Below are 9,534 nucleotides of genomic sequence, written 5' to 3' on the forward strand. Positions count from 1 at the left end.
CAGTAACCGGAACTACAGGCGCGCGCTACCACGCCTGGCTGATTTTTTGATTTATTGTAGAGATGAGGTCTCGCTGCCCAGGCGGGTCTCGAACCCGCGGTCTCAGACAATCCACTCACCTCAGCCTCCCAAAGGCATGGGATTACAGGCTGAGCCACTGAGCCCAGCCATCTTAGAATATTTGAGGTGATCTGACTGGCTCCCTCTGGGTCCCCAGTGAGGAGTGGTTTGGGGTTCTTGGAGATCAGGGTTGGAGTAGGTGGGCACAGAGCTCAGCAAAGATCCAAGATTAAAGATGGAGCAGTTTGGTCATCTGGAAAGGGTACAGCTGAATTCAGGAGAGCAGATATATTTCTGAAGAAGGAACTCCAAGGCTGGGTGCAGTGGCTCATACCTGTAATCCCAGCACTTTGGGAGACCTAGGTAGAAGGATTGCTTAAGGCCAGGAGTTAAAGACCAGTCCGGGCAACATAGCAAGACCTCATCTCCACAAAAAATCAGAAAGCCAAGTGTGTTGGTATAGCCTGTAGTCCCAGCTCCTCTGTGACTGAGGCGGAAGGATCATACCTGAGCCCAGGAGGTCAAGGCTGTGATGACCTTTGATGGTGCCACTGCACTCTAGCTTGGGTGACAGAATGAGACTGAAAAAAAAAAAAACGAAGGGGCCGGGCTCGGTGGCTCAACCTGTAATCCCGCGCTTTGGGAGGCTGAGGTGAGTGAATTGCCTGAGTCCGCGAGTTTGAGACTCACCTGGGCAACTTGGCGAGACCTCATCTCTACAATAAATTAAAAAAAAAAAAAATTAGCTGGGCATGGTGGCGTATGCCTGTAGTTCCAGCTACTTGGAAGGCTGAGGCGGAAGGATCACCAGAGCCCAGCAGGTCGAGGCTGCAGTGGCAGGGAGCAGCCACTGCACTCCAGTCTGGGTGACAGAGTGAGACTCCACCTCAAAAAAAAAAAAAAAATTAGCTGGGCATGGTAGTGCGCCCGTAGTTCCGGCTACTTGGAAGGCTGAAGTGGAAGGATCGCCGGAGCCCAGTAGGGCAAGGCTGCGGTGGCGGGAGTGTGCCACTGCCCTCCAGCCTGGGTGACAGAGTGAGACTCCAACTCAAAAAAAAAAAAAAAGGAAAGAAGGAAGAAATATATAAATTTAAAGCATCAGGAGAAGGGACCAGACAGGGCAAAATACCTCAGAGAAGGTGTTTCAGGAGGAACTGTTGGTGGTCATTGGTGTGTGAGGTCAAGGGCGCACATGGACCTGTTACATCTGGGTAACATGCTTATCTCTAGGCATATGAGCACACCTCTGGTCTAGGCAGCGAGGTTGGCATTCAAGAAATATGTATTAGGCGCCTGCTATGTGCTAGACCCTTTTGGAGATGTTTTGGATATAACAGTGATCCAAAGATTTCTGTCCTTGAAGAACTTACCTTCTGGTGAGGAGAGACAATCACCATAATAAATAAGTAAATTACTAGCTAGGTATGGTGGCTCACGCCTGTAATCCAAGCACTATGGGAGGCTGAGGCAGAAGGATTGCTTGAGTCCAGGAGTTCCAGACCAGCCTGAGAAACATAGCAAGACAAAAGTTAAAAATAGGGGAGAAGAAATTAGCTGGGCATAGTGGCATGTGCCTGTAGTCCCAGCTACTTGGGAGGCTGAGGTGGAAAGATCACCCGAGCCCAGGAGGCCAAGGCTGTAGTGAGCTGTGATCTCACCACTGCACTCTAGCCTGGGTGACTCTAAGTAAGTAAGTAAATAAATAATTGTAGAACACAATAGGCATTAAGGAAAAAAGAGCAGGGGAAGAGGGATTGAGCAAGCTGGAAGGGGGTAGGGTTACAATTTAAATAAAGTGGAGAAAGCTTCATTCAGAAAGTAATACTTGAACAAAAGCCTTAAAGGTGTTTGTGTGTAATAAGCATTCTAGCTCATTGACTCAGAGGAAGCAGTGGATACAGAGCCCTGAGGTGGGAGTGTGTTCTGTTCAGAGAGAAGTAAGGAGAGTGCTGGGGATGGAGGGAGAGAGGGAACAGTGGGTGAACTGTAAGGTCAGAGAGATCATGGGCAAAGGAGCAGATCATGTAGAGCTATGTAGGGCTCAATAATGGCTTTGACTTTTACTCCAAGAGAAAGGGGGAAGCCTGTCAAGGTCATCACAAGGTGGTTAGGGTGGCAGGTACCTCATAACAGCCATGCTATTTCCTCACAATACTGTGGAGATGCCAAGGCCCAGACCAGGCAGGGATCCTTCCAGGGATGTCCAGACTATTTTCTCTATCTTTAGCATGGAGTCCTGTCCCAGCAATTTGTGGAGCTCATCAACAAGTGCAATTCAATGCAGTCAGAATACCGGGAGAAGAACGTGGAGCGAATTCGGAGGCAACTGAAGATCAGTGAGTGGTGGTGCCCGCCCTGCAGGGTCAGGTAGCCCTGACCCAGCTCTGAGCCTGGCCTTTTCCTTCACAGCCAATGCTGGGATGGTGTCTGATGAGGAGTTGGAGCAGATGCTGGACAGCGGGCAGAGCGAGGTGTTTGTGTCCAATGTGAGTGGCCACAGACAGCCTCCCTCTGCTGTGCCTCCCATCCTCTCTGAGCCTAGTCCCTTCTGACCGAGGGCATACTGAGGCTCAAAGGGAATTAATTTGCATGTCTGGAGTCACTCATCAGGTTCCAGGCCAGAGGGCTGCCCCAGAAGTTCAGCAGGAACTTCTGACCCACTGCTGATCTCCCTCTGAACTGTTTCCTGTCTACCCCCCAGATACTGAAGGACACCCAGGTGACTCGACAGGCCCTAAATGAGATCTCAGCCCGGCACAGTGAGATCCAGCAGCTTGAGCGCAGTATTCGTGAACTTCATGAGATCTTCACTTTTCTGGCTACCGAGGTGGAGATGCAGGTGGGTGCCCGGGAAACCCTATGATGTGAGGTCATGCTCATTCAGAGCTGCCACCTGTGACTGTCAGCCTGCCTCCACCCTTAGATACTCTCTGAGGCTTTTGTGCTCTTCCAGGCTTGGCCATGGCCCCAGATTGGCCCTTATTTCCATCCTTAGCCATACTCCCAGAATTGTGCCCACCTCCACAGCCACCCCGATGGCCATTCCTTTATACACAGCAATCTACCCTGCCCCTTTGACTTGAGCCTGCCAGGTCTACCCAACACTGGCTCCTCCTCCATCAACAAAATCCACCCTTATATCTTTCAGAGCTTCAGTCAAAGTTTCAGAGCTCCAGTCCAGGCCGTAAAGGGCCTGCCTTCTAAAATCTGTACAAGGTGCGGGGGGGAGGTGGAGAGCCCCTGACCCTGGTTGTATGGGTTGAGGTGAGCTTCCAACCCTGCCCTGGAGGAGCTGAACTTAGTCATGCTACAGCTGATGCTCTTTCGCAGCTGGGAGTTCAGAGGAAGGGATCTCATTCGGTAGGAGTACCAGGACCTGAGGCTGGTGGTGCCAGGAGGAGGCAGGGATAGGGAGGGCCACACAGCAGCTGGGAGAAAGGCCTAGAAGAATGGGTAAATTCAGACAGATTTCTGAAGAGACAGCAGTTTACCATCTGTGGAAGGTATGAGCTGGCTGAGGCACTTAGCTCCAGGCTACCGCGGCAGATAGAGGTTCTAGGGGCAAGGGAACGAGAGAAGGGACCACATGCTAAAAGGGGTCAGCAGCCAACCTCGGGTGTCTAAACTTTTGTCAGATCTGGTTCTGCCTCTGTCTTTGCTAGTCCAGGGTTTTTTTGGTTTTTGTTTTGGTTTTTCTCTGCCAGGAAAGCCCTTCAGTCATTTGAGGCTGGGGTGGGGAAAGGAGCTGCTGGGTCTCCCGCAGTCATCCCTTCCTCACTGAACCTCCCCATTGTCTGAGCAGGGGGAGATGATCAACCGGATAGAGAAGAACATCCTGAGCTCAGCAGACTATGTGGAACGTGGGCAGGAACATGTCAAGATAACCCTGGAGAACCAGAAGAAGGCGAGGAAGGTGAGCCTCCCAGGCCCGGCTCCAGCCCCAGGCATCCTGAGTGGCTTTCTCTGACCCCCTTCTCTCCCACAGAAGAAAGTCATGATTGCCATCTGTGTGTCCATCACTGTCCTTCTCCTAGCGGTCATCATTGGCGTCACCACAGTGGTTGGATAACGTCGCTCATTTTCGGTGAGATATCGTGGGCTTGCCTTCTGGCCTGCCTCATCCCTGCCCCCAGCCTTCCCTCCTCCCCTCAGACCCTCTTCTTCCTCCTTCCCTTGCAGGCACTGGGAGCACCAGGGACTCAGGGCCTGGCCTTCTCTCCCTGCAGCTGTGGGGACAGGGCCGAGCCTCCAGCTGGACCCCCTTCCTCACACTGGCCCCTGTGCAGAGGGGCACACAGTTCTTCTGGGGTTGGCAGCTGCTCATTCATGGAGGCCTCCCCCTTCAGGCCACAATGCCTGGAGGAAGGCCTGCAATGTCCTGTTTGGGTGGGACACATGGTTTTGTAAAAAATTAAAACAAAACAAAACAAAAAGATTGGAGACCCCTGCACATTTGTGTTCCTGGAAGGGCTGGCCCAGGGCTTCCGGCTATCCAGCCTCCCCTCCTCCTGGAATCACTGGGGCCAGGCCCAATCCTGGCAGGCTCAGGTCAGACTGCCCTAGGTGTTGAGACCACAGAAGACTGGCTCTGCCCGTCTACCCTCCCACAGGAATGGGTGGGTGGGGAGGGGTAACATCCACATCTGGCTCCCGGCTCAGTACTGTACTGTCCCTGGGGAAAGACCACCGTTACCAACCTGTACCTGAAGCAGCGAGGCTGACCAGAACAGGCTGGGACACAGGTGAGACAGGCGGGGGCGGGAGTCATCAGTATGCATTCCTGAGACTAACAGGAAGAGACACCATGAAAAAGGAATTGAGTAATTGAGCCTGTCATTTTGGATACAGTGGTTGGGGAAGGTCTGGTCTCAGGCGGTGACATCTATTTGAGTAGAATGTTAAGTGAGGAGAAGCCAGTTATGGGAAGAAGCAGGGGAAGAGGTTGCCAGGCAGAAGCACCAACAGGCTAGGCCCTGTGTTCAGAAAAAGGCTTTGCCTTTATGTAAGAGTTCAGCACAGAGTCAGTGATCTGGAATTCGTACACATGGTGGCTAAGGGGTTATCTGGTTGAAACAGATAATGGAAGCAGAAGAGCCTGACCCCTGGTTTCTTCCAAAAGGCACTTGAGATCCTAGCGCTGGCTAAATTTCTAAGGGTTTCTAGTCCTGATGCCCAATTTCTAGAGTGAATGTGGCTCCTTTCAGGAAACCTGGCTTCAGATGGTAAGTCGGCTCGTGGCTTCTACGCCTGGAATGGGGTGTCTCCTGGTTTCCATCTCCAAAATCCGGGGGCAACGTTCTAGCCGCCCAATCCCATCCCACTTTCATCCTACAGGCCCCTGCTGCTCCTGGCTGCCCAGTCCGTCAAGCTCAGTCCTGCGCCGCCACGCATGTGTGACAGGAGCCGCAGAAGGGCTGAACGTGACTTCGCTGGTGCACTCTGGACCGTCTAATGGACCTGAGTTCGGGGAGGGGCAGGAGGGCGGAGTTGGGACCAAGGACCAGGCCTAGTCCACCCCCTCCTGCTCTGCTTCCACCCGCCGCTGTACAACTGCCTGCAGCGCCTCCCGGTGACCCTGGAGTGCAGAATGCGCAGCAAGTCGGCACCAGTCCCAGGTCGCCGGCAGCCGGGCATGCAGTGTGCGGGGCGTGGCTTAGTTGCAACTGGAAAATGATTGGCCAGCGGACCTAAATGTCTCCGAAGAACTTCGGGATTGGTTTGTAGGGCGTCCTGGGGAGAGACACCCTCACCCCAATATCAAACAGCACTTAGGTCTAGAAAGCTGATGTGGGCGGAGCCTCAGCGAGTCACAGACTCACCCAAAAGTGGCTGGATTACCGAACGCAAGGGGCATGGTTAAACAACTCCAAAAGACGCCGGAGGGCCGTGTGCTTGAGGAGGGAGCGGCCAGGGTAGTGCGAGGTGAGCTTTATAGGAAACAGGTGCACATTCTCAGGAATGGGCAAACACAATCTAGAGTCCACCTGAGGGGAAAGCTGCGGGACCGGGCTGATCCTGCCCCAATTCAAGACTGATTTGGACACGGGGCCTCTGAACTTCCCTGATTCTCCATCTCTTACCTCTGCAACCTGTATCTCCAGCAGAATCCTGTCCTGTTGGTCACCTTTATCCACTCTCTCACCTCTCTGCCTTCAGAGTAAAATCGCAAGATCCGTGCCACCCACTGGGATCTGATAGAAACTTTCCGCATCCACTATGCCACATCTGTGCAGCTGCCGTATCCATGTGCAACTGTGCAAGAAATTTCTTCTTGGCCATGCTGGACAGCGCCGCCCTTGAAAGGCAGCTTGCCTGTCTTACCCAGGAAACCCTACAGAACCTTCTGGAAGAGGACGCTAGATGGCCAGGTGGGGCTTCAGATATCAGGCTCAATTGTTTGAACTTTTCTTATGGGCTGTTGGGACCCTGGAAGGTTTTTGAGCAGGAGGTGAGTAACAAGTGTGGAACAGATCTATTAGCAAGTAGACAAAGTGACTCATAAAATGGAGGTTTCACAGGCTCCCCTGTGTCTACCTCTTCCCTGCGTGAAACTGACCTGAGTGAGGGGCTAAGGGCAGATTTTTGCATTGAAATCCTGGCTAGCCGGGCTTGGTGGCTCAGCCTGTAATCCCAGCACTTTGGGAGGCCGAGGCGAGTGGATTACCTGAGCCCGCGAGTTCGAGACCACCCCGGGCAGCTTGATGAGACCTCCTCTCTACAATAAATGAACATTTAGCTGGGCGGTAGTGTGTGCCTGTAGTTCCTGCTACTTGGAAGGCTGAGCGGGTAGATACTGGGGTGGCTGTGAGCATGCTACTGTACTCCAGCCTGGGCAACGGAGTGAGACTCCAACTCAAAAAAAAAAAAGAAAAAAGAAAAAGAAAAAGGAAAAGAAAGAAATCCTGGCTTGGCTACTGTCAGTCTAGCTGTCAGGGAACAGGGCCTTGATTAGTTGTGACTTTCCCAAATCCACCACAACCTTTAAACTGCAGCTCATTCATTCACTTTGTCATGGTTCAAATATCCAACAACAAAAATTGGTCTGGTCTACTCCCCAGGTCAGACTGCATTGACCTGCCTAGGATTGTCTGTCCTTGAGACAAAACTTTTACCCTTGTTGGCACAAAATGCTGCAGCAGAGTGTGTATGTGGTGGAGGGAGAAGTGGATGAGCTTAGCCATTGACATCTCTGGCACAGCCCTGTGGTCAATTGTATTATTGTTCTAGATATTTACTGTCCTTCCCTACTGGGCCCCTCAATATAAAAGCATTATACATTCATGCCCTGCTTGCAGTAAGCTTGGCTGTAAAACTTTCTTTAGCCAATGGAATATGAATAGAAACATAAAGTACAACTTCCACATAAATTGTTTTTTTGTGGGTTTTTATTGAGTTGGGGTCTCACTCTGTTGTCCAGGCAGGTGGAGGTGGCAGCCTCATCCTCCTGGACTCAGGAGATCCTTCTGCCTCAGCCTCCTGAGTAACTGGGACTATAGGTGTGTGCTACCACACCCAGCTAATTTTTTAATTTTTTGTTGAGATGAGTTTTCGCTATGTTGTCTAGGCCAGTCTTGAATTCATGGGCTCAAGCAATCCATCCACCTTGGCTTCCCAAAGTGCTGGGATTGCAGGCTTGAGCCACTGCACCTAGCCATTTCTACATTTTTTTTTTTAGTTGGAGTCTTATTCTTGCTGCCCAGGCTGGAGTGTGATGGCACACTCACGGCCACTGCAGCCTCGACCTGCTGGGCTTAGGCAATCCTTCCAGCTCAGCCTTCCTAGTAGCTGGAACTACAGATGCACACCATCATGACTGGCTAGTTTTTGTGATTTATTGTAGAGACAGAAAGTTTCACCAGTTGCCCAGGCTTGTATTAAACCCTCAGGCTCAAGCAATCCTCTCGCCTTGGCCTCCTAAAGTACTAGGATTACAGGCTGAGCCACCATGCCCAGCCTCTATAGAATTTTAAAGCAGCATTGAGTAATCCAGCAATTTCCTTTCTCTTTTTCCTCTGCTGTCAGCCTGGCAATCCCAGATCTAGACTTCTCTTTCAGCCTGGAACCCAGAATGAAAATGACATGAGGCTATAGCCTAACTGTAAAATGATGCATAGTGTGAGAAATAAATCTCCTCTTCAGTGAACCATTGTAAGCACATCATAATTAGTTTAAGCAAACATTATGGAATTAGTACTTAGAAGTGGCGTTCTGCTATAATAAAAAATAAGCCTAAACTCACTTTGGGAGGTCGAGGAAGGAGGATTGCTTAAACTATGTGGCATTGGCTTTGAGCTGGACAGTGGCTGGTGAGGGAGCAACATTGAAAGTTGAAAAGATGGTGGCACATGTCATGCACTGGAAAAACACTTGTAACTGTAAACTGGGAATAACTAAAAATATAATAATGACCAAATGAGCTTGGGACTTTAGGCAAAAAATTTGGAAATGAGAATACTAGTAGTATGCCATAGTTGCTATTGAGGGCATTTTACAAGTTACTAGAAAAAAAAAAGAGATGATTCAGAAAATAATTGGTCAGCCTGGGCAACTTGGAGAGACCTCATCTTTACAATAAATCAAAAAATTAGCCAGGTGTGGTAGTGTGGACCTGTATTTCCACCTACTTGGAAGGCTGAGGTGGAAGGATTGCTTGAACCCAGCAGGTTGACGCTGGGGTGGCCGTGAGCGGTTACTGCACACCAGTCTGGGTGACAGAGTGAGACTCCAACTCAAAAAAAAAATTTTTTTTTTTTAATTAGCTGAATGTAGTGGTGTGTGCCTGTAGTTCCAGCTACTTGGAAGGCTGAGGCGGAAGGATGACCTGAGTCCAGCAGGTCAAGGCTGCAGTGGCTGTGAGTGTGCCACTGCACTCCAGCCTGGGTGGCAGAGTGAGATGCCAACTCAAAAAAGAAAAGAAAAGAATTGTACTGCTCTGCCTCCTGCTGCCAAAAGCCACCAGCTTGGAATTTGAGTGCTCAAAACTTACTATCACCTTTGGGTCGTCAAATTTCTATGGGCATGAAGGAGACTGAGGAAGCTACTCTATCTCAGAAAAGCATAACCTCCAATATCTTCTCAAATGTGACCAAGGTGAATATATAGAAAAGGATAATCTACTCTAAGGTCAGAGCCAAGAACATGGAGAAGAATGAACTAGGGAACTATTGTCAGGAAGCAGTTCCACTCCCAAGGAGAGATGGGAGTTCTCAACATCTGCCTATTGGGATTTTGGAATTATTGCAAACCAGAAACTACGGTGTGTCTCCCATTCCTTCTGAACGGGGTTGTGTATTGCTGTCTTCCTGTTTTTGTTCCGCTTTATATGTTGGGTGTGTGTGTTGGGGAGCAGGGCACAGAAAACTTGTCTCAGCCTAGCTCGGTGGCTCAGCCTGTAATCCTGCACTTTGGGAGGCTGAGGTGAGTGGATTGCCTGAGCCCACGGGTTCGAGACCCACCTGGGTAACTTGGTGAAAC

General features: G+C 50.6%; 1 protein-coding gene across 7 annotated transcripts in view; it reads left to right on the top strand.

The window, feature by feature from the left end:
• STX4 (syntaxin 4) overlaps window positions 1–4,495 on the top strand; it is a 7,247-nt gene extending 2,752 nt beyond the window's left edge. For 3 of the 7 annotated variants that reach the window (XM_008062042.1, XM_008062044.2, XM_008062043.1), the window contains 6 exons: window positions 2,288–2,396; window positions 2,470–2,546; window positions 2,762–2,899; window positions 3,863–3,973; window positions 4,046–4,144; window positions 4,240–4,495. In XM_008062042.1, the coding sequence (XP_008060233.1) occupies window positions 2,288–2,396; window positions 2,470–2,546; window positions 2,762–2,899; window positions 3,863–3,973; window positions 4,046–4,129 (519 nt within the window). In that variant the 3' untranslated portion in view covers window positions 4,130–4,144; window positions 4,240–4,495. Of the gene's footprint in view, window positions 1–2,287; window positions 2,397–2,469; window positions 2,547–2,761; window positions 2,904–3,862 lie in introns of all 7 variants that reach the window. The other 4 variants (XM_021714444.1, XM_021714445.1, XM_021714443.1 and 1 more) reach the window with 4 other exon arrangements.
• Window positions 4,496–9,534: the final 5,039 nt, after the last annotated feature.

This window comes from Carlito syrichta, unplaced genomic scaffold (assembly GCF_000164805.1).
Source record: "Carlito syrichta isolate Samal-C Ts95f unplaced genomic scaffold, Tarsius_syrichta-2.0.1 Scaffold305649, whole genome shotgun sequence".
Taxonomy (NCBI): domain Eukaryota; kingdom Metazoa; phylum Chordata; class Mammalia; order Primates; family Tarsiidae; genus Carlito; species Carlito syrichta.